At 41.4% G+C, this 24,453-nt stretch overlaps 2 protein-coding genes across 11 annotated transcripts in view; both read left to right on the top strand.

Annotated features, from left to right (window-relative positions):
* Positions 1-1,282: 1,282 nt before the first annotated feature.
* Positions 1,283-11,908, top strand: CHML (CHM like Rab escort protein). Of its 3 annotated transcripts, none has more exons than XM_027611259.1 (2): positions 1,283-1,392; positions 6,655-11,908. In XM_027611259.1, the coding sequence occupies exon 2, from the start codon at positions 6,682-6,684 to the stop codon at positions 8,644-8,646; it is 1,965 nt and encodes a 654-aa protein (XP_027467060.1). In that variant the 5' UTR covers positions 1,283-1,392; positions 6,655-6,681; the 3' UTR covers positions 8,647-11,908. The 3 variants fall into 3 exon arrangements, with proteins under 3 accessions (XP_027467060.1, XP_027467056.1, XP_027467059.1); XM_027611255.2 differs by lacking the exon at positions 1,283-1,392 and adding an exon at positions 2,273-2,406; XM_027611258.2 differs by lacking the exon at positions 1,283-1,392 and adding an exon at positions 2,987-3,107.
* OPN3 (opsin 3) overlaps positions 1,888-24,453 on the top strand; it is a 56,767-nt gene continuing 34,201 nt past the window's right edge. For 7 of the 8 annotated variants that reach the window (XR_003523038.1, XR_003523037.2, XM_027611268.2 and 4 more), the window contains exon 1: positions 1,888-2,406. Coding sequence is in view for 6 of the 8 variants with exons in the window: in XM_027611268.2 (XP_027467069.1) it covers positions 2,034-2,406 (373 nt within the window). In the remaining 2 variants the exon portion in view is untranslated. Of the gene's footprint in view, positions 2,407-6,345; positions 6,481-24,453 lie in introns of those variants that run through there. The other variant, XM_035722061.1, reaches the window with a different exon arrangement.

The raw sequence follows: 24,453 nt of genomic DNA, 5'->3' as shown, positions 1-24,453 counted from the left end.
TGCCTTCATTTCTTAATTCCCCTTCTGGTACAGCTACATTGGTTTCCTTGTTTTTTTCTCTAACGTGCTAAGCACACTCCTAACTGAGTACATGTTCCCTGTGCTTGCAGAACTCAGCACGGCCATCCATAACCACCTGTACAAAATAACATTTTCCCTCTCTCCCCCATACCCCTTCTATGCCTTATATTTCTTTATGGCACATATCAGCACTTGACACACTGCATACATACTTATTTGATTATTGTCTGTTGTCCCAACACAACCAGAATGTAAGCTTTGTGAGGGCAGGGCTTCAGCACCAATGAAAGAAAGAAGAAAGAAAGAAAGAAAGGAAGAAAGGAAGAAAGAAAGAAAGAAAGAAAGAAAGAAAGAAAGAAAGAAAGAAAGAAAGAAAGAAAGAAAGAGAGAGAGAGAGAGAGAGAGAGAAAGAAAGAAAGAAAGAAAGAAAGAAAGAAAGAAAGAAAGAAAGAAAGAAAGAAAGAAAGAAAGAAAGAAAAAGAAAGAAAGAAAGAATGCTTTAGAGAAAATATAGTGAGTCCTTCTTTATTCATTCAACAAATATTTATTGAGAACTTACTGTAGACTGGGCAGGAAGTGTGATGAAAACACAGTGAACATTAAACATGTGGAACTTGTTAAATGGTTCCGTACATCTAAAATATAAAATTAAAAGTATTTTTTAAAGGTGTGTATGGGTTAGTCTCATAGATGATAAATCCAGATTGGAATCTTTAAAGACAAATCAAGGTTTTGAGGGCAGAACACACTGCCATTCAGCTATTGCTCAATGCACCAGGGTAGAGAGATCACCCCACCCTATTTGATTCTATATGTCCAGGGAATTTAGAATGGGGGTTCAGGGAAGCTAGTCATTCTCTACTGGTCTTTTGAACAGAGGTGAAAAGGGTAAACACCTTCATAGAGGACAATTCCTTTGCCCTTCCACACCGTGTTAGTCACCAGTTCCCAGAGCCTCCTTCAGGTCTGGCCCGGACTGTGGTCCTCCTTTGGGACCTTGTTAGGGGCTATGCAGGGACAGAGGCACGGCCCTTGCAGACTGTGATCACGTTCACAACCTATATTTGAATTGTACTATATTTTCATCGCTACTGGGGAAAAGGCCAAGTGGAAAAATGTGTGCTGTTCTAAATATAGCACCTACCTCTCTATACCTGCTATATTTAGGTTGAAGCTTTGAGGGCACAGCGTGGACAGTCACCTCCAGTGAAGGGCTTTGGCAGGCCTCAGTAACAGAACAGACTACCGCTACTCTGGAGCGGGACGGGAAGGACAACGTTGGCAGGCCTCGGGATCCAGCCTGGGGCTCACGTTACCTGTGTGAGATGCCAGTGGCATTGCGCGCTAGCGGTGGGTTATTACAGCTTCACGGTAAGGTGAGAAACCCAAGAGAGAAGGCCCTCACCCACCTTCTTCTTAGCACATGTTAGATGCAGGCGCTCATAAATGTTTATAAATGAGTGAATGCACAAGTGAGTGACTGAATGGGTGCACGAGTAGGATGCTTTCAAGCTGGGTGCAGGGAGATGGGGTGTGGGGAGCCAATGACAGTGGGGACCCCACTGACTTCGCCTCTCCGCTGGCCCTTCGCGCGTGCACGCGAGCACGCACACGCCGGGGCAGGAGTGCCGGGGGCCGGAGAGTCTGGGGCCCAGGGAGCGAGCAAAACCGAGGACGCGCCGGAGGGGAGAGGCAGTAAAGGCCCCGCGGGGCAGGGGGAGGTTTCAGGGAGGGGGCTGGGGGCGCGGGGAGCGGCGGGAACGCGACGAGCCGAGGGAGGGGGCGGAGCTACACAGGCGTGTCGGGAACGCGGCGCGCGGGAGGGGGCGGGGCTACGGGGGCGCGCCGGGCGGAAGGGGTGGGGGAGGGCGGTCCTGGGCGACGCGTCGCAGCCCCGGCGCGCACAATGGCCCGAGCGGGTGGCGGAGCTGGAGCCCCACCCAGTGCGGAGCGCGCCGCGGCCCGCGCCGGAGGCTAAGCGCCTCGTCCGTCAAGCGCGCCGGCGCCGGGCCATGTACTCGGGGAACCGTAGCGGCGGCCAGGGCCACTGGGAGGGCGGCGGGGCCGCGGGCGCCGAGGGGCTGGGACCGGCGGGGACGCTCAGCCCCGCGCCTCTCTTCAGCCCTGGCACGTACGAGCGCCTGGCTCTGCTGCTCGGCTCCATCGGGCTGCTGGGCGTCGGCAACAACCTGCTGGTGCTCGTCCTCTACTACAAGTTCCAGCGGCTCCGCACTCCCACCCACCTCTTGCTGGTCAACATCAGCCTCAGCGACCTGCTGGTTTCCCTCTTCGGGGTCACCTTTACCTTCGTGTCCTGCCTGAGGAACGGCTGGGTCTGGGACACCGTGGGCTGCGTGTGGGACGGGTTTAGCAGCAGCCTCTTCGGTGAGTTGGGCTGGGAGGAGAAACCATTCTCCCCTCTGCCAACTTCCATTCCCTGCATTGCCACCATCTCTGTGCGTCCCCTTGCCACCCAGCCCACTCTCAGCCCCTCCTCACGCGGCCTCATCTCCAACCCGCCCAGCAGCTCAGCGCCCGCACCAGTCTCGCCTCCTCTCGTCAACCCCAAGCTGCATGGCTTTCCTTCCTCTTTACTTCACCTCCTCTCGCCCCGCGGCGGCCTCGGCTGTGTCCCTGTGGCCACTTCTCTCCCCGCAGCCGGCCCTAAACCCCAACCCGGCTTTGGCCCCAGTTCCTCCCTGACTCCCTCCATCCGCTGTCCAGTTTGTCTCATTTCTGTTTTCACCCCCTAATATAATTCAACAGGGCACGAAACAGCGGCTTTACACTTTGAGGAAAGAAACAAGGGGCTGTAGAGTCAACAGATTCAAGAAAACGAGTAACTAACTCATGAAAGCTGGAGAGGGTGATGGGAAGAGAGTTAATTCAATACTCTTTGTAGCAGAGGGGCAGTGTGTGTAATTTTTTTCTTTAATTTTGCTCATTAGCAGATGTAAACCTTTGAATGCTTCCTAGGAAGTGAAAGAGCTTCATTCAGGTCCTCAGAATGCAAATCGGCATGTGGCCTTATAAGCTATTTCTACTATATTTTCCTCCTTAGTGGTTCCAGCACACCAAAATCTAAGGTGAGATTACAGCTGGCTCAGAGAATCCCACCCTAGATGGACAAATAATTAGCTGTGCAGCCAGTAGATTTCATTAAAGTAGAATTTGACTGTTAAGTGAACATTTATTTCAACAATACTCCTAATCCTATGGACGATTCAAGTCTCACTAAGACTTGACATTTTGAAGGATGATCATTTTGAAGGATGTATCATTGAAGATGTGATTTCCTAAGCTTGGGAATTATCCTTCTGTGTGTGCTCCAGGAATTTCATTGACACAAGATATGAAATAGGAATGTGTATTTCTCAGGTCTTAAAGTTCCTTGAAAAAAAACAAAACAAAACGTGAAATATATTGATAATTTATTACTGCTTTTATCCTGGCAGGTTTTTGAGAACAAAATCTTTGTAGCATTATCAGAAATTGTCTTATTCCCCCAACTTCCTATGTTGTGGCAGACCCAAATATTATGATATTTGTTATAATTAACTTTTTGGTGTTTTGAAGGAAACAAAATTGTCATAGAAATCATGATTTCATTTATTTGATTGACTCAATGATTCCAATAGTCTAATACTACTTCCCCCTCCTCAATAAGCAATCAGAGTTTTATTTATACAAATATTTGAAACTTGGGAGGGGGCCTTAAGTGTATGTAGGTGGTGATATAGATGGCTATGTGCTTATACACTTTATATTAATTTAAAATACCTGTCAGGCAATTTTTTAGGCAGGGCTAAGCTTTCATTTAAGGAGGGTGATTGAAGCTTAAACCTGAAGTGTCATCAGTAATGCTTCCTGGGCTGGGCAACAGGTGTTTGTTCACAGACATGAAAGTTCTTATTTCCAAGAAGTGCTTTTTCTGTGCGGGACAGTTCTGTTTCTATTTGGACTCTGGGCCTGGGGGCTTAAAAACAAGGGTATGTTGAGTTCTTTATTAAAGTACCAGCATTCACCCTCTTCCTCATCTCTTCCTTCTGTGACCTCATTCTCCTGCTGCGTCTCCTTCCTTTGCTTTTTCCTCTTTCAGTTCTTCCTGCTCAGGTCCCATCCTAGTCAGAAGGGATTTTCTAAGACTGCTAGAAATGTTCACCACACGCGCTATTTTGCCTGACGACTGCTCTGTTGCTCTGGGCATATAGTTACTGCTTTCAACCATAACTTTATCTTTGTTTTTAAATTAGAGGTGGAAACTCCGGGGTAAGAGATTCAGACTTTGTTTAAGCCCTGGGTGACAAGTCAGTAGTGGGGTTATGATGGACTGAAAAAGTTCTTAGTCAAGATTAAGATTTTCTTTGCTTGAAGTAAATTCCAAGGATTGTGCTTCTAAGGGTTAAAGTCAACAGAAGGGAGGGTGCTTCCCCAGTTGTTATCCCCGAACAAGAACTAACCATGGATTGTTGAAGGGGGAGGACATTTAAAAATGCCAGAAGTGGCTGCTTGTTCTAGGGGTTCCTGGAGAGGCTGCCCTATCAAGTGGAAAGCCCAACGGCCTCCTGACACAAGAGTGGGTTCTACTCTGTCGCCTGGCTAACGTTTTGTGTGGACTTTCCCGGCCACTTAATCCCGCCTGCAGTCAATTTTGTTCTCTCTCTTATGGGGGAGTGAGCTAAATGTTCTTTAAGGTTGTTCTGTCCTATGTGCTTGAGGACCTTTTGAGGACTCTTTTGATATCTGTGGGTTAGAAGGTGCCTGGTTTTAGCACTTATGGCTTGTATCCTCTGTTCTATCTCCTGAGCCAAGAATAAGCACATGCTGTGGTTACACTTCTTCATATACCTTCCTGGGTTCTGTCTTCCTCTGCACACCCTGCAAGAAGAAGGCGGGATTAAGTAATGCAGACATACTTACATACATGTATGAGTAGGCAACACAACTGCCTCATCAGTGCTCAATTCCTGGTTTTTCAGGGAATGCTGAAAACAAGTGGAATCTCTGATATTCTTGAGGCAGAGGCTTTGACTAGACAGGACTGTTAAGACTGCCTTTTCACTTAAACTGACCAGTCGGTTTGTTCAGTGAACTAGTCAATTTAATCCAACTTTTGGTTGAATGGCTTGTTTTACAAATGTCCAAGCTAATTGGTCATCTTAGCCTAGGCAGGCCCAGTTAGTACTGATGTCAATTTAAGTAAGTGTAATGATAGAGAAAATTAGCGCTCTGAGAACTCTTCCTCAAACTGCACAATGACAACTGATAGAAAGGCCCCCTTCACGTGGTGTGTATAGTGCATTAGCCTAAAGACTTCCAGGTGAGTATGCCTTTTACCCCCTTGGCTGTTGCACCTCTAGCCACACTTAGCGCCACACAAATGTTCTGTGTGTGGCATAATAACCAGTATTATGCCAGAAGTTAATGGGAGAGCCTTTCTTCCCTGCTACCTCCTACCCTTCAAAAACAGCAAACAACATGTTAATCTTAGCAGAGGATGATGATTAGACGGGCCTTTATCTTGGGATACAGAGATTCATTGTCATAGAGCCAGAGTCTGGCAAAATGCAGGTCACCCTATGTTCACTTGGATTTTAGAAGCAGGTATTATTTATGTTAAGGTATTTTAACTTACAAAGATAGGAATTTTCCTTTTTAACTTACACCTAAAAAAACACATGTGCTTATGTACATTCATATAAAGATTTGTTAAAAATGCATGTTCCCTTCAGTAGACCTTTTTTTGCAACTAAATATCTCAAAATGCTAGTTGTTTTACTGAAATAATCCTTTTGCAATAATCTGGCTGGTTAATTCAGTTGAAATAGTCTCACGATGCTACCACGAGATCCTAAGGGTGCTTGTGGCATGGAAATGCCTTCATTCAGCTGTTCTAAAATCACCCACAGGCTAAATTGGCCACAGAAATATTCCTCTTCATGACAATGGGCGCACAGTATGTAGTCTGTTTCCATAAACACATTTTTTATAGTCTAAGCTCACAGTTCTATATAGTTTTATTCAAATATTAATTTTACTAAAAGCAAAAGTTACAGAATTGTATTATGAAAATTCTTTGTTTTTATGGGACATCATGAGGTCCTTTCCTCATTATTGCATGGTTTTGGGGGGTAAATCTCTATTGTTCATTTTTGAGAAATTAGAAAATATGTAAGAAAGCATTTAATGTTTTGCTTTCCTAGGGGCTTATGTCCTGATAACAAGTCAGACTCCAGTGGAGTAATTGTAATTGCTGTTGCATGAAATTACTTTTCTCTTAATATTGTTTACAGTTGTATTCTTTCTTGAATTTTCTTCTTTCAGAGAAGAGTTCCAGTCACAAATGCATGTGTGATGCATTTTGACATTTACTGCTAAGATGAAATGCAGGAAGGAAAACCACACATCCGTTTTAGTGTTCTCAGATGTGATTAGATATACTTTATCATATTTTTATGCTACTGACCTATAAGGAAAACAATATTAAGAAAGGTTAACTGTAAACAGCTAGTTCCTGCAACCTCAGTACTTCTGGGATGACCTGGAATATCACGAGGAGAGATTTTATTACAGCATATTCACATCTCAGCTGAGCCCTCAGCCTAGACTCACACGCATTTCCTTTATCGGCAGTTGTCACCAGACGCTTTATCTCCCAGAATGGCGGACAGTCTTCCCACAGAGTTCGATGTGGTCATAATAGGGACAGGTCTGCCCGAATCCATCCTTGCAGCTGCGTGTTCAAGAAGTGGCCAGAGGGTTCTGCATCTTGATTCAAGAAGTTACTATGGAGGAAACTGGGCAAGTTTCAGCTTTTCGGGATTGCTCTCCTGGTTGAAGGAGTATCAGCAAAACAGTGACATTGCAGATGAAAGTACTGCCTCGTGGCAAGGCCTGATCCATGAAACAGAAGAAGCTATCACTCTTCGCAAGAAGGATGAAACTATTCAACACATAGAAGTTTTTTGTTATGCCAGTCAGGATATGGATGACAATATTGAAGAGACTGATGCTCTGCAGAAAAATCCTTCCTCAGTAATATCTAGTACCACCACTAAACCTCTGGATTCTGCATGCTTGTCTGAAGAAACACATTCATTATATGCTACTGGCCATGAATTGCCTGCCAAAGACACTCCAAAAAGTGACGGAGAAATTTCACTAGAAGTAACTGATGTTGAGGACACCTTGGCAAAAGAAAAATATTGTGGAGATAAAACTTGTATACACACAGTTTCAGATGGAGATAAAGATGAAAACAAACCTATAGAGGAAGACAACACTGACCAACCAAAGAGAAATAAGATTACTTACTCTCAAATAGTTAAAAAAAGCAGGAGGTTTAATATTGATTTGGTATCAAAGCTTCTGTATTCTCAAGGATTGCTAATTGATCTCTTAATCAAATCAAATGTTAGTCGTTATGCAGAATTTAAAAACGTCACTAGGATTCTTGCATTTCGTGAAGGAAAAGTAGAACAGGTGCCTTGTTCCAGAGCAGATGTGTTTAATAGCAAAGAACTCACTATGGTTGAAAAGAGGATACTGATGAAATTTCTTACGTTTTGTTTAGACTATGAACAACATCCTGATCAATACCAAGCTTTTGTGCAATGCTCATTTTCAGAGTACTTACAAACTAAAAAATTAACCCCCAATCTCCAACATTTTGTGCTGCACTCAATTGCAATGACAGAGTCATCTTGCAGTACAATAGATGGCCTTAAAGCAACTAAAAACTTCCTTCGGTGTCTTGGACGGTTCGGCAACACTCCCTTTTTATTTCCCTTGTATGGGCAAGGAGAAATTCCCCAATGTTTCTGCAGGATGTGTGCAGTTTTTGGTGGAATCTATTGCCTTCGTCATAAAGTTCAATGCCTTGTAGTTGACAAAGAATCTGGAAGATGTAAAGCAATTATAGATCACTTAGGTCAAAGAATAAATGCTAAATATTTTATTGTGGAGGATAGTTACCTTTCTGAGGAAACATGCTCAAATGTACAGTATAAGCAGATCTCCAGGGCAGTGCTCATTACAGATCAGTCTATACTAAAGGCAGATTCAGATCAGCAAATTTCCATTTTGGTAGTGCCTCCACCAGAATCAGGAACATGTGCTGTTCGTGTCACTGAATTATGTTCTTCAACCATGACGTGCATGAAAGACACCTATCTGGTACATCTGACCTGTTCATCTTCTAAAACAGCACGAGAAGACTTAGAGTCAGTAGTGAAGAAATTATTCACCCCATTTACTGAAACAGAAATAGACAAGGAAGAACTTACAAAGCCAAGACTCTTGTGGGCTCTTTATTTTAATATGAGAGATTCCTCGGGAATCAGCAGAAGCTCATATAATGGCTTACCTTCCAATGTTTATGTCTGCTCTGGGCCTGACTGTGGACTGGGAAATGAGCATGCAGTCAAGCAAGCTGAAACGCTTTTCCAGGAGATCTTTCCCAGTGAAGAATTCTGCCCCCCACCTCCGAATCCAGAAGACATTATCTTTGATGGTGATGATAAACAACCAGAGGCTCCTGGAACCAATAATATAATCATGGCCAAACTAGACTCCTCTGAGGGAAGTAAAAATCTAGAAAGCCCAGGGAAGCACCTTCAAAACTAGAAAAAAGCAAACTGGAAATGCTACTTTGGGCCTTCATCCTGGCATCAGAATATTTTCATTTAAAGGACCGTTTCCTATATGATTAATTAGAACTGGTTATATGATGAATGCTATGCAGATATTGTCTTAAATTCTGTTTGAGACATTCAGTCACTGAATGTCGTTGTTAATCAGTAACTGATTGATTATTGGATAAGGTTAGTTTTATTTTAGTATTGGGTGTATTAGTGAGGGTTCTATATTAGCAACTGTGTTTAAAGGGACGTAATATGTGTCTGCTAATGACCTTCAGATTTTATTAGTCTATCAATATCTAAGGAATATTTTATTTACTTTTGCAATTATTTTAGTTGCTACCGCCTCTGAATAATTAAACACATACAGTAAATTATGTGGGTCTTTTGTATATAGTATAAATGTACAGACACAGTGGTAGCAATAGCAACTTATCCAACTACCAACTGTTAAAAGATTAGCCTTGGATGATCCTTTATTTGTGAAGGTCTAGTGTTTACAACACATTGTGCAGTTCAGTTCCCCTACTTGACCCTTGTAACTGGCGAGGCAATGACACCACCACAATCTTCTGTATTACAAGAAAGTGGTGGATTGTTCATCTGGTCATTGAAGAGGTCATTCTTGGGAAATTTGACCCAAAGGAAATCTAGGGGTCAGATTGGTTCTGATTTAATACTTCAGAAAATTTCTGCAGAGCCCTGTGCTGACACCTAAAAGAAAAGAACTTCCAACAACTAACTCGAGCCAAAAGAAAAAAATATATTGCCCCAGGAAAAGGTACTGCAGATAGGCTGTTTTGAAATTCCTAAGAAGAAATGGAGTGAGGCATTTCTAACCTGAGATACTGATGGTTTTTCAAAGCCATCCATAGATTTCCCGAGGTTTCTTCATGAGGGTGAGATCTGCCACCTTGTTGGCACTACCACTTTAATTAGCAGCACTGACTATGACAGATAGGAGTGAATAAAGAAGGAGGGTTTCACCATGTCTCCTCCCTTGAGCCTCACCTCACAGTTAGTGAGGTGACTTCCTCCATGAACACTTCTGCCTTTCAACTGTTATCTAGAGAACAGAAACTTTTTTTCCTAGAGCCATCAGAAGTCAAAACTTGTACTCCAGTAGTGAAAACCTGTAGAGTTGTCAGAAGAGGTAAACTGCCTCTCCCTTCAGTCTCCTGTTTCCATTCCTCTGAATGGTAATCCTATAGGAAGAGAGCCCCCCAGAGCCAATTTTCGTTCTGGAATGGAGCATTTACTATGTGCTAGGCACTTGTGCTTTCTAGTTACAGTTTCTCAACACCCTGTGAGGCTGATAGTATTGAATACGTTTTTAAAGAAGAGGCAAAGAGGTAAAGACAATTATTAATAATTTGCCCAGGGTCTGGTATGTGGAAGAGCCAATGTTGGAATCCAGGCTGTCAGGATTTTGAAGTCTCCGATAACATTAACTGTTAGAGGAGTGCAGGCGCTGCAGGAGGAGGAGAAGACGCTCATAAAAATCCATGTACGTTTTGGGGGAAGCAGAGCAGACAGACTCCGGTCTCTCAGCTTATACTCAGATCAGGGAAATGTGAAGATAAGGATTAATTAGAAATAAATACAGGTTAGAGCTAAGGAGCTCATGGAAGCAGAATTTGGCTAAGTTTTAACAAAGTAATGCTTTTTAATAATGTTTCTTTTGATCTGAATGTGTTATAAAAATATGCAGATGTTACTAGGCCAAAATAAGTTGTGAGTAGTCTTTTGTTGCTCTTCTATATGTGAGGAAATGAAACAAAGACTTAAGTAATTTATAGCTTACTGAAAATAGAAGTCATGAATTGGTATTAATATTTATGCTTTTTTTTAATATGGCAAAGTGGTTCTATTAGGTATATCCTAAGGTTTAAACGTATCAAAATAATTTCACCATCTATAAAACAGAACTAATACTTTGCAGAATTATTGTGAAGATTAAGATAATGTGTTTGAAATCATATCCAAAGGAATGCCACTAGATGACATTAATATGTAGATTTATTACGCTTCCACTTAACATTCCAACTGATACTTTATGTAATTTGACAGAATTGTGGCAAATTAGGAAAATAGGCAAGGAAAGATAGATTTCTCTTTTTAACTTAGGGGAAAAAAATGAGAGTCTTGCCCTTTAAATACTAAATTAACCTTTCTAAATATACTATGATGCTGAGTAGGAAGTTTAAGACTTAATAAACCGGTTGGAAAGAAATAATTATGTAATAACTACTGGTGGAAAGATTAATTGGATGTCAGTGTGAAAAAAAGAATTAGGCCGACTTTACACACGGTAAGACCATTCATTCCGTATGAATTAAAATGTTGATTATAAAGGTAAAAATAAAAAGACTACAATTCTCATTCCAATAGTACAAAAGAAACTTTATGGCAGTGAAAAATATCTTTGGCAGCATAGATGAGATCAACTAAAGAAAAATGAAAAATGTACACTAAATAGGAAGAAGACAAAAAAAGAAGAGATTGGATTTTTAAAAAGCTACTTGAATTACACATGGATAAAGTGCTTAATATTTTTTAAAAAGGAGATGTAAAGCCATAAAGTTTCTACTCTTTACTAAGTAAATTTATGAAAGGTTAGAGTACAAATGAGAAGATTCAAGTAAAAGTCAATTCTTGGAATGATATTCAGGTTTCCTAACTATTAAAAATGCAAATTGAAACAACTTTGACCTGGTTTATGCTATTATATTAGCAAAACATTTTAAAATTCATGTGTTTTCATACCAGTAGCATTATATTAGTAATTTTTAAAAGAACTATTTAGATGAATGTAACAAAAGCTCTGTAACCAATCTATTTTTGGCTAGATCAAGGCACTTTGAGCAGCATATGCCCAGGAAAATAGTTAAAGAAAAATAAGCTACTTGTACAAGATACTTATAGCAATTCTATTCTTACACGTTTGAAAAAAAAGCCCAGTATTTGGGAAATGGATAAGTAAATTTTGATGTATTGGTATTGCTATTGTAGACCATTACCTAGTCATTAAATGATATATGTAAAATTGTATGAAAAATGTTAAATGAGATTCAAAAGTGTTAAAACATGATTTTATGTACTGATTATATTTGTGTAAAAGTTTAGGTGTCTACCTTGAAAAGAATCAGAAGAAAACATGTAATTAATTGGAGTTTAACATTAAGGGGTTCTTTTTTTCTGTAAAATGTTGATGTGTATGATACAAATAAAAAATAATTGGTAAAGTGGTTACTGAATTGGTGAGAAAGTTACTGATGTTTTGGGAAACTTACAAAATTCTTCAAATTAAAAAAAAATGTATTCTTTTTATTTTAATGTCAAATGGTAATCTCCAAAAACATAGAAAGTTTTACAACTCTTGTTGGAAAGGACTTCTTGGTTAAGATGGATTTTGTATCTTGTATCTTTCCTCAGCTGCTCAGAATTAAGAAATAAGGTATATTGTGGCAACACTTTTTTAAAAAATGGAAACCCCAGAGACAGAGGTGGAAATAATAGAAATAATATTAAAGCATCCTAGGACATCTGTATGAAGACATTACATACTAATTAAAAAGTGTGGCCCCAAATCCAAGAATACACTCTTCATTTGGGGGTTTTGGGGGCCAGGGAAATGAAGGAGGATTTGGAGTCATAGACATGGCCAAGCCTCTGTCTGAGGAGTGTTCTCAGGGAGACCACCTAAGGACAGATCTCAGGGCACTGAGGATGCTAGCAGACCCTTTCTTCCTGTCAGCCTGACTGATCCAAAGCAAGGTGATTTGAATATAACAAACATTAGTTGAACATCAACTGTGGGTTATGAATTAACATTCTAAGAATTTGAAATAGAAAAATGAGTAAGTTCTGTACCTGAGAATCTTTATGTTAGAGAATATACCTTTTTACCTTAATGAGAATATAAAACGTTTTCTATCCATCATACTCCCCACTATAACTACTACCACCCTGCTCCCCCCGCCCCCACAAAGAAAAAGAAGCGGGATATCTGGTTTGAGATGCACAGCATTCCTTTAAAGGGAGTCCAAACATTTTACTACAGTTGGAAACAAGTAGCTTAAGAGTTAAAAGGTCAGTTAAGTCTATTTTAGCTACCACTTAGCTAATTAAGAAGTTTCTCACATTAATCAGAAGTTTTTTGTGTTGCTTGGGGGGAAACATGAAAAGAAAGTACAAGAGATAGGGTCCCAGGGACCCAGGGCACTGAGAGCTCAGGGAATCAGGAATGTAAATACACCAAAACGATGAAGCAGATCATAAAGCTCCAAGGCCAAGAAGTTCTGATTAGGATGAGTTGTATTTCCTTCCTCTTGGCAGCACAAGTGGTAGTCATGCTCTCACTGCATGGAGGTAGTTGCCTCCTCTGAAGATTTTTAAATTTTTACTTCAGTATTTTTACCTTCGTCATTAAGAGGCATTGTTTCTAGTGTAGTTCTTAATTCTTTTAACTGACAACCTAATGTATTCACATTTCAACAGCAGGGGACACAATACGGCCAGCTCTCTCTAAGGCATGAACAAAGAAGCTGCCTGAGCTGGAAGAATTGGACTCTAACATGCATATTAGGAGAGCAGTCCTGCTGCAGCACTGGTAGGAACACTGCCTTTTCTCTTGACAACTACATTTTCTTTCATGAACCTCAGAACAACTTGTCAGGTAAGAAAGGGCGGGTATTTATACCCATTTCCTAGATAAGACCTGCAGGAATTGAGGGACTGAAGTGGACACGTCCCTAGTGAGTGTCAAGATCATTCATGAGAATTGCAGCATAACTGTGCCAGGCTGCCTCTGGGTCGGCACAGCTGTGTGTCGCATGTAAGAGTGTGTAACACAGAAATCACTGCCTGAAAAGTGGCTCCTAGAATTTTAGAGGACATTTGTTTTTCAACAAGTAGCAAAAAATCTTCCTATCAATTAAGATCTGTGTGATTAGAGTGGGACGATGGGTTGGGAGAGGGCAAAGGAAGTTGATGACTTAAGGTCATACCCGAAATCAAAGCAGACGGTTTCGTTATCCCAGTATTTATTTATTTTGAGAGCTTCATTTCTTGATATGCAGTGTCTATTAGCTCCTGCTGTTGTCCTAGGATTTTGGCATTTTCTTGTTGCTAAATATGTATTTAACCCTAACACCCTATGAATGATGACTATGAATAAAGGCATGTCTGTCATCGGAGGAAACAGTGAGCGGCTTCAGAAGTGCAGGGTTTACAAAGTATAACAGGAAGGTAAATACCTGTTTGTAGTTCAGTGCCTAATCTTTAGGCACATTCTAGTTTTAAAGAAATAAGAATCCTTGGGGAAATTCATTCCATGGGGTTTATACCAGTTCTTTTTATTACTTATCACATGATTAAAGTCCTTGGAGCACCCATGTCTGTTTGAGACTTTTAAAATTTTTTAAAGATTTTATTTATTTGACAGAGGAAGAGAGAGAACACAAGCAGTGGGGAGAGGCAGCGGTAGAGGGAGAAGCAGGCTCCCCACTGATCAGGGAGCCAGAGGTGGGACTCGATCCCAGGACCCCGAGATCATGACCTGAGCCAAAGGCAGACGCTTAACTGCCTGAGCCACCCAGGTGCCCCTGTTAGAGACTTTTATTTGTTCTTTTATTTATTCCTCCCTCATACTTCAAAATAACAGACCTATACTAATGAAGTATAGGGAAGTATTTTTTTGCATCAATATAAGTTAATTTCATCATTACGTGTAAGTTTAAAGTTTTTATCTCAATTTCAGCATTGCTATTGCCCATTGTAAAGAAGAAATTTGGGGGAATGTCCTGCTGAGGAAGACCAGGGAATCTTGTCTTTAGGCAATTAATATAACTATTAATTTCCTAAAATGACTTCAGTGAAGTATTACAGAGAAATGAACTGTATGTCCGTCTCTTCCTTTAACAGTCCCACTTTATGACTACATACTGTTATTTATCATGACCTCTGTTGTTGAGACAAATACCAACTAGGTGTTTATTAAAAGGAAAATGCAACAGATGAGAACTGCACTAGAAGTCATTTGTCATGAGACTATAATTTCCTTTAAAACAAAGTCTGAGTGTGCTTTAACTCTATACCCTCTACAGTATCTTGCACTTCACAGGCCGCCAAACCCAGATTTGCTGCACTCTTCTTTCCAAGTCACCCCTTTACTTTCATCACCCCATTCCAGACAGAGGACCACTGGGGCCAAGCTCTGGGAAAATAATATCAGAACCATGGTCCCAGGTCTTTTTGTTAGTAGCATAGATAATTAGTTTTATGATAAGTCTATGTGAATCAACAAAAATACTGAAAAATAGGGAACATTTAAAATCCATAAGATGTTCCACCTCATACTTTTGCTAATTTTCTCCCATCTCAGGCAGTTATTCTCAAACCAGGGTGATTTTGCCCATTTGGCAATGTCTGGACATTTTTGGTTGTCGAAACTACAAAACTAGCAAGGGGGTGCTACCAGCATCTAGTGGGTAGAGGACAGGGATGCTGCTAAACACCCTACAATTTACAAGACAGCGTCCTCCCCCAAGAAAGAATTATCCAGCCCCAAATGTCAGTGGTGCCAAGGTTGAAAAACTCTTCATTCAAGCTTTGAGTATTTATAATGAATTTGTTTTCCTTTCTTTTACCTTTTTTCCCCAACATCTTCTGACTGTAAGTGCTTCTTCAATAGGGTCATTGTTGGTAGGAACTGCTGTCTTGCTGCCACCACCACATGTCCCCCAGTGCCCCGGTCCACCTCCCTCAATAGTCAACAGTTGCTTCCTTCTGAAGGAATATAACTCAAACTCCAAAACAGAATTCAGAGAATTAGGGAATATATCTCATCCTCCCCCAATTGTCAGGATAGATTAGAGATTTTGTTGGTTCAAAAAAAAATTCATTAATCCAGAAATAGAATAATTCTGCAAAACATTTATAGAAATGAGAGAATGATATTTATTTTAGTGTTTTTTGGTAATACTTCCTTGTTACCTTTTTAGATGATATCTTTGTATATATTGCAAACAACTATCTCAAAATCAATGTAAATGTATTTTAATATACTTTTTTTTTTGAAGGAGTGCTTTTCACTTGACAGACTATAGGTACATGAATCAAATTACAGGTATATAATAATATCCTGTGAGTTTCGAAGAATCCAATCCAAGACTAAATAAACCACCCATAATTGAATTTTACCTGCATTTTCATTCACTGATAGTTCACCAAGCAATGAAAGAGTGTAGCAGCTTGACAATAAACAGGGATTATCTATAGACAATACCCAAATTGTAATGGAATGGGTCAGTATTCTTAATACAGAGAAGAACCTCACCTAAATTACACTGCAAAGAGAAACATAGGGTTCAATACAACGTGACGTTTATTGAACGTTGTCCTCCAGTTGCTGTGTTAGACTCTGGGAATGCAGACTTAATAACTGTAATTAGTACGTACTGAGCACTTCCTTTATGCCAAGCACTGTTCTAAGGGTGTGCTATATTTATCTTACTTAATCCTCATAACGGCCCAATTGGGTATGTGCTCTTATTATCCCCGTTTTGCAGATGGGAAAACATACACTGTGAAGACAAAGAACTTGACCAAAACCACACAGCTGGTAAGTGATAGAGCTGGGCCTCAGTCCCAGGGAGTCCGACTCCAGAATGCACATGCTGTGACTGAAATGTGGTGGGGTCTTCAGAGAGGGCTCAGAGCAAGTCCAGGAACAAGTAACTACTGTTGTGCCAGGAACAGTTCTAATTTCTTTATACATATTATCTCATTTTTAAGATAACTCTGGGAGGCAGGTATTAATATTTCCATGTGTACATGAGAAATCGGGCTCATAATTTTCCTGAAGTTATAGAATTGTAAAGTAGTGGAACTCCCACTCCACTGGGGCTGACAGTGGTGCACAGTTAACCACTCCATTAATGAGGCTGTGATCATTTTTGTGATGTAAGTATAGACAAACTTCAGTGGAGGCACAGAGTATTTTGTCTGACTAGGGAAATCTAAGAAGGCTTCATGAAGGAAAAAGCCGGGGCCCTGAAGGTTGAGAAGGATTTCTTTAAGTCAATATGGAGAACATTCCATATAGGGAGAACATGGAAACAGGCATGTGGGCATTGAAGTGGTCTGCATGGCTAGAGCAATGACCTGGTGTGGAGAGGTGGGCACAGGGGATAGGGTCCCATGTATCAGCCATCTTGAACCATGCTAATTATCAGCTGTGTAGAACCATACTAATTATCATAGTCTTGAATACCAGGGGATTTGTGAATACAAGTGAATAATGAGGAGCTGTTGAAGTTTTTCTAGTTAAGGCTTATGTTTAAAAGCATACCCGTTGGCAATGTGGAGGGAAGCTTGGAAGGTGCAGAGACCTACAGATGACTGGGCAGGAGGAAAAATATGGTATGGCCTGGGAAGGGCAGGGTGGTAAGAGTGCAACAGGCAGAGAAAAATGTGGACATAGAAACGTAGGACCTGGAAAATGACTGTATGTTATGGATAGGTAGAGAGAAAAAGGAGCTGAAAATGACTAAAATTTCAGCATTGGTACTTGAATGAGTGGAATACATTTAACCAAAGTTGGGAACGAGTTTTGAGGAAAAGCAAACAGATTTGGCTGGCCATGCAAGGTGATCAGGAGGTGGTTCTGGAAGGTCTTAAAGGCTTTTGTATGCTAGGGAGTTTTGACTTTGTCCTAGTGGTATAGCACTTCATGTCATTAACCAAGGAAATGGGCTGCATCTGGATATGTATAGAGGAGGAATCCAAGGGTGGCAAAAAATGTAGAAAGGAGACCAGACGGCTACTGGAAGATCTGAGCAAGAGATGATGAGAGTCTGAACTGGGGTCATAGCAGGTAAGACAGAGGAGGACAGACTTGAGAATGACTGCGGAGATTAAATCAGCATGACTCAGTGATTGATTGGATGTCAGTGCTGCAAGAGAGCGAGAGAAATCCCAAGACAGCTGAGAAGGAGCTGGTAGATAAGGACGTGTTGGGAATGCAAACATGGCGCTCCACTGGGTTTGATGTAGTAACTCCTGCCCCTGGATTAGTCCCAGACTGGGAAGGTTCCTTTTCTAGGATTCCTGGATATACATTCCTTCCCCCCGCCCCCTGCTGGGCTTGTTAAGCCTCAAGGATGTGAGTCAGATGCTGCTAGTACCTTGATTCCCAGAGAGTCCTTCTAAGACTTAGGCCACGCTGGGAGCAACCAAGCCAATGATGGGAGGAGATGAATTATTTCAGGCCCCTAGTTTACATGGCTCATGCTATATTTCTGTTGGACAATGTGCCTGCATCCAGTGCCACTTGAGACTTCCCAGTTAAATGAAATAATCCAATTTCTTTTTCCTAAAAGGGGGAAAAAAGGTGACATAGAAATAGGAGAAGAGGTAGGAGAGGGGTTCTAGAAGCCAAGGGGAGTTTCAAAAAAGTTCCTGGTCTAAAGTGTTGATATTGCAAAGAGGTTGGGTAAACTAATGTTATAGTGATTGATTTCTCAGTTGATAAAATTCTAGAACAATGGTTTTATACTGTAGAGTATAAATCAAATGGGAATATCTTTAAAATACAGACTGCCAGGCACCACTCCTGCATTCTGGGTTGGTGAGTATACAGAGGGCAACTGTAGTTGATTGCTAGGTAGGTGGTGGGTTGTCATGCATCGTGATACAGATAAGTGGGAATAAAGCAAGTATCTGATGATACAGTAGAGGGGACTTAATGTAGCTTCTGGTGCATATTTTGGCAAGTTGTACTAAAAGCATTAAAATTTTGTATACCTTCTTACCCAACAATTATAATGCCAAGAATTTATCCTAAGGAGGTAATCATATGTGTATGGAAATGTATAGCAAATGGATTATAATGTCCATGGCTAGTGCTTACTAAGTGTGTACCACATGCTAGTTACTGTTATATGTGCTTCATGCATATTAACTCTTAAACTTTATCCCAGCTCTGTGAGGTAGATACTATTACCCCAATATTCAGTTAAAGAGAGTAAAGCACCAGGAGATTAATTTATTCGAGATTTCATAAGAAGTGGAGGATACAAAGCCTGAATCCAGTGCCCTTGATGGTGATGTTATACCATCTCTCCTCACAGCATTGTTAGAATAGTCAAAAATCTAAAGCAATCTAAAGTTCTGCAGTATGACATCTAAGAGAGCACATGTTTCAGAAATCAACATACCAGCAAGCAGATCATTCAGGACTCAGACTCTGGAGACACTCTTTACCTCCTCTTGCTCCCAGAGATGATCAGAACAAATCCCATCATACCTCCCATCCCTGCAGTTATCCGTTGGTGCCAAAAGGGAAAACTTCTTCAGTCTGTGATAACTCACATCTTTATGGCTCAGTGTATTTCTTGATCTGATCCAATCCTGAGCTCCTGCCATGTGTGCTCAGCCTCCCCTCATGAGCAGCAAACTCCCTTGTATCTTCAGCATCTTCTCTGAACATTTTCGCTACTTCCTTACTTTCCTTTAACCCTGGCAGCCCCTGTGGACCCTGATTTCCCACCACCAAGCAAAGGCTGTTTTGTTTTTCCCTTAACACTTTATTATAATGTTGTTAACATTTGTTAATTAGAGTATAGGGTGCTGGATGGTGGGTCAGGTTTCAGCATTAGATCACAGGAGAAACTGAGACAGTTTATTACTCACAGTCCTGGAGGAGGTACATGGCACCCCTCAAAGGGTCCCAGGGGGAGGTCAAGGCAAGATATGGGCAGAGAGAGGCAGGACCCCAGGGCACATGCCTTTATTAGGGTCCATGGGTGGAGTGCTTTGGGGTTCCCGGGCCAAGGCAAGATTCGTCAATCCAACCAAAGGGAGTGAGGTTTTGGTAGGCTACATGGAGATCTTACCTGAAGGGTGCACAAGGGGAAGGCCCTGGGAGGCACGGGAGACTTGATCATAAGGGCTGTTGGGAAAAGTCCTATGAGGAGCTTAGGTTTGCTTCTGACTGCAGGCTACTCTGTAAGGCATGTGCTTGCATGAGGGGCTAGTGTGAAATGCCCTGCAGGCTATTTGACCAAACAAAGTTGAGGCTGAGACAGCAACAGTATGGAGTAGCTTAGCTAAACTCTCTACATACCCCATAGACCCCAGGGCCAGGTAGTCAAGAAGGTGACCCACTGAGTATCACTGTGGCTTCCAAAGCATTCCTCCCTCATTTCCCCCTGTGAAAATATTTGGTCAACACTTGCCCACGGTGAGGTTGAACTCAGGCTGTCACATAGATGTGCAGGAAATATAAAGATTGGGCTACTGAGCTCTTATTCAGAGTCTTCTCTCTCCCTCCTGGATCATCCGTTTGTGGTCTAGCTGCCACCCTCAACCGTCCCTTGATTTGTGACTACCCCATTCTGCTCTTTGTTTGAAGAGCCTGTCTTCAGAATGCCTACTACTACTTGCTACCTCCATATCCTCAATGAATTTTATTCCTTTTGTAAATTATTTAAACTTTTTATAAATACAGAAAAGAGCAAAGGGTGACACAATAAGTGCCCACATATCTGCCACCCTCAGTGAACAGAGACGAACCTTCTTATATTTAGCTTAATCTATCTTCAAAGAATGGAAAATTACAGATAAAATTTTCATTTATGTATTTCTCTCTCCAGTCCATTCCACCTCCTTTGTCCTCAAGGTCACTGCAGACATGAATGTAACATGAAACCAAGCAAGGTTTCAGTTTTTTTGGTCATGATTTATTTACCCATTTTCCCCTTTTGATGGACATTGGGTTATTTCTCATTTTTCTCTGTATTATAATAAACAGTGCCTCCAAGTATATCCTAGTATACATCTCTTTCTACTCAATGTGCAAGAGTTTCTCTAGGTCTGTGCTGTCCAACAGAGTAACCTCTACTCTTGTGCCTCTTGAGCATGGGAAATGGAGAGGGTCTAAATTGAGGTGTATAAGTGTAAAAAAAAAAAAGCCCTGGATTTTGAAGATTTAGTATGAAAAAAATACAAAATATTTCATGAATAAGTTTACGTTGATTACAAATCAGAATACTTTAAATATGTTGGATTAAATAAAATGTTATGTCAATTTTATATGTTTCTCTTTACTTTTTAAAGTGTGGCCGCTAAAAAACTTAAATACTATATGGCCCACATACTTCTACTGGACAGCACCACTCTAGGGGATATAAGTAAATTTGGAATTGGTGGACGTGGTGTATGCTGGGTAAACAGATTTTTTTTCATTATCTTTCAGTCCCACCCCTTTATATAAAGCCCCCCAGTTTCTTGGTGCTCTTTCCTCTCTCTGAGCTCCTATGGCACTTAGGTCTGAATGTCTCATTTGGAATTTCAAATACACAGTTTTGTATTTTGGTTTGTCTTTCTATGCTGCCTTTCCCCCTTTACATCAGGGACCATATCTGATGACTTTGCTTCCCCAGCAGTAGCTCAGGGCCCCACATGTTAGAGCCACTTCAATGCTTAAGGAAGGTTTTCAACGCTCCTGGTATGGTACCTGTCTGCCTTTAAGCTGTGACTCACCCTGAAATAATTTTATCTCATTTACCTAGAATATGCCTTATATTTCTTCTGCATCCAGGCTTCACTCTGCTCTCCCTAATATGGGAAAATTGCCTAAGAAGTAACATTAGTCCTCACTCTGCTTCCCTTTCTGGGAAGAAACTGCTGCCAATGTCTTTCCAACAGAGTTCTCGCTTCTAACGGGTTCTGGAGTCTTGGTAACTGGCGAGGCCAGGGCCAGCTTCACATGTACAAGGCCATTAGTCAGGTTTATAAAAGCTGCTAGTCAAATGACACCGCTGTCAGCCGTTCTACACCAGGTTGCATCTGGTTCTATGAAACCCGGCATCATGGCAGCTTCCAGGAGCATCATGACAGCTCCCGGGAGCATCATGACAGCTTCCGGGAGCATCATGACAGCTTCTGGGAGCATCGTAACAGCTTCCGGGAGCACAGGAAGCAGCAATACTGCAAACACAAGGGCAGACAGGAGTGAAGCTAGAGGTGAGTAAGCTACGGTGAAACTTGGAGCCGCCGACACAACATAGGCCAGTCCCCTCCCTCAGAGCTGGAGCTTTGTGTGTGACCAGAGGCCGGTGTCCCTGTGGGATGCCGTTCTGTGAAATGAAATAGTGGTTTCTTGTGTTCCTCCACTGGCGTTGACTCTGTGGAAGAAAACCTGGGAAATGAGCAAAAAGCCGCAGAGAGGTTATGTTAAAGGCCATTTGATTTAAATCTAGACCTGCCATTCCTAAGTCAGTCAGAATCATCTGGGAGTCTCTTAAACAGATTCTCGGGCTCCATCCCAGACCTACTAAAGCAGAATCTTCAAGGGCCGGGCCTTGGAATCCACATTTCAACAATTTCCCCAAGAGATTCGTTTGTAGCCATTTCAAGAGCTGGCATTTGAAGTCACTATTCCTACCATGGGAGACAGACTAACTGCTCAGATATAGAAGGTCTTAAATTAAACATCAAAGGAGACTCCATATGAAGCCCAAGCTGACTACATGGGTTGGAAGCTGGAAACGGTAGCATATGAATGGGCCTGGAAATCAGCTGGAGCACCTGCTAGCTTTGCCTCCTGTCCTTAGGCAGAATGCTTCCTATTTGTAAAGCTTCCCTCCCCCACCTCCAATCTTTCTTTAGCCTTTTTCCACTTGACATTCTCGGCTCAGGATGACTAAGACTTTCAAGAAAATGTCTTTTCTTACCCACCCAAACTGCTCCGCAGTAGTCACCGAGATGGGTTTTACTTTACACGCCGCCCACCTCCCAGATGTGCCTTTTAAACCTCCAACGTTTCGTCCCATCATTGTACTGCCCAGGACACCAACCAATTAGGTTGGTCGCTAACACATTCAGGCAAGCTTGTTATCTCTTTTACCCATTCTCCTTTTATGGTCCTAAGGAATCTCATACCACAGGTTTTAGCTGATAAGTTACTTACACACACACACACACACACACACACACACACACACAAAGCTGAGTGTGTTGTATTCATTCTTAAGAGAAAAGTGACATTGGTCCTTGGCTATATCTCAACATTCTCCACTTGTGTCAGCGACATGGTGATAGAAAATGACCTTAAAATGGAACCAGAGTGTTAACACCTGCTTTAAAACCTAAGCTCTGAGCTCCTTTGAGGGTTTTGTAAATTATAAATGACTAAATTAAGATTTAATTCTGTACCTCTTGTATTTCTTCATATTTTTAATTTGCTCTTCTGGGCTATCTCAGATTTTCATCTCTCGGTGCCAGGTTAATAATCCAGAGAGTACTTGAAAACCAGAATCTTCATTGCAGGCAAGGGGTCACATGGATGTCCCATAATTCATTCATCTGTTGAATTTTTCCATAGAATTAACAAGACTCCATGCTTCTCTGTTGATCACAACCAACACACTTAGTCAAATCTTTCTGAGGAAAATCTGAACAGAGCTCTGGACTTGCAGTGAGAAGATGTGGGTTCTCCTCCAAGCAAGATCTTACTCGTCTTATGACATTTGGCTCATACCAAATCCCAACCCCATTTCTCAGAGCCCAACCAAATGAGGACATGAGCCTTTCCTGCCTCACAGGTCTGTGAAGAACTGATGATAAACACACATGGGGCAGTACCTTGAAAATTATGAAACACCATACGAAATAGGTGTTATAATTTGTTATTGTCATTGGAGAACAAGAGATGACAAATCTAACAGGAATATCAAATGATATTTTATGTCATCCATAAAAATGAGTATTTTATAGGGGATTTTTAATAATCAAAAGTTATCATGTGATGACTGTTACATAGTATTTTGAGTTGAGCTAGGGATGCCTTAGAAAAAAGAGCAAGAAGCTGGTCTTGTTTTATGTTCTTCTGACGTATATGTTGTATTTTCCTTTAGAAACATTTTCCTTTTCTTTGAAATCTGACTGTGACTATTTCCAAGCATCATTTCACATTAGTGTTTGCTTAATTATGGGTGTGACTGTGTTTACTTCAGGGTTTTTGTTCTTGATTTGAGAAGAAATATGGTCACATATACATAACTTTTATCATCAACAAACATATAATAATCTCTCGTTAACTATTACTGAAGCCAGAAAGGATGTCAAGATACAGAAGACATGGTCCCTATCTCTTAGGCGTTTACAATTTAACTGGAAAGATAAGACCTGAATACGTAGAATTGTGACCAAAATACAGGAAGTAGTAAAGAGCAGCCATGAAGGTATGGTCTCAGCTGTGCATGAGCAGAGTGTGGTGTGCACTAAGGAAGTTAGAAATGGCGAAAGAGAAGATGAGCTAGGGAGTGGAAGTAATATGCAGAGTTCTTTGAATACCAGTGCATTAAGCAGAGGGAGCTTTGCAGGTCACTATGCCAGAGAGGAGATTATAAAGGTTGTGAGATTATTAGCACAAGTTCCCCAAAATAATGCCTAAGGCAAAGCATACGGATTAATGATGTACTGGGGAGTGTATTTCCAGGGAATCAAGAATGAGAGAGTCCAGGAAGAGGTGAGGAAGAAAGGAAGCCAAGTATCAGAGGATGCACCACTGAGCCAGCCATAGCTTCCCCCCAAAACAGCTGTTCGCTCCATCCTTCAGGACATCTTCAGAGAGGCTGTATGAACCTAGCACATCTTGAAATAATCCATGGAATGGGTGGGGCCGGGGTGCAAACAATTTAATCACTGGCCACTTCCTGTCTCTTAACTCATTTGGTCCCAGTCAGCTCCATGAGGGCCTACCATCACCTTGCCTCTGGTTTGAGTC

This window comes from Zalophus californianus, chromosome 10 (assembly GCF_009762305.2).
Source record: "Zalophus californianus isolate mZalCal1 chromosome 10, mZalCal1.pri.v2, whole genome shotgun sequence".
Lineage (NCBI taxonomy): Eukaryota > Metazoa > Chordata > Mammalia > Carnivora > Otariidae > Zalophus > Zalophus californianus.
The sequence above is the reverse complement of the archived record's forward strand: the minus strand, read 5'-3'. Positions and strand labels throughout refer to the sequence as shown.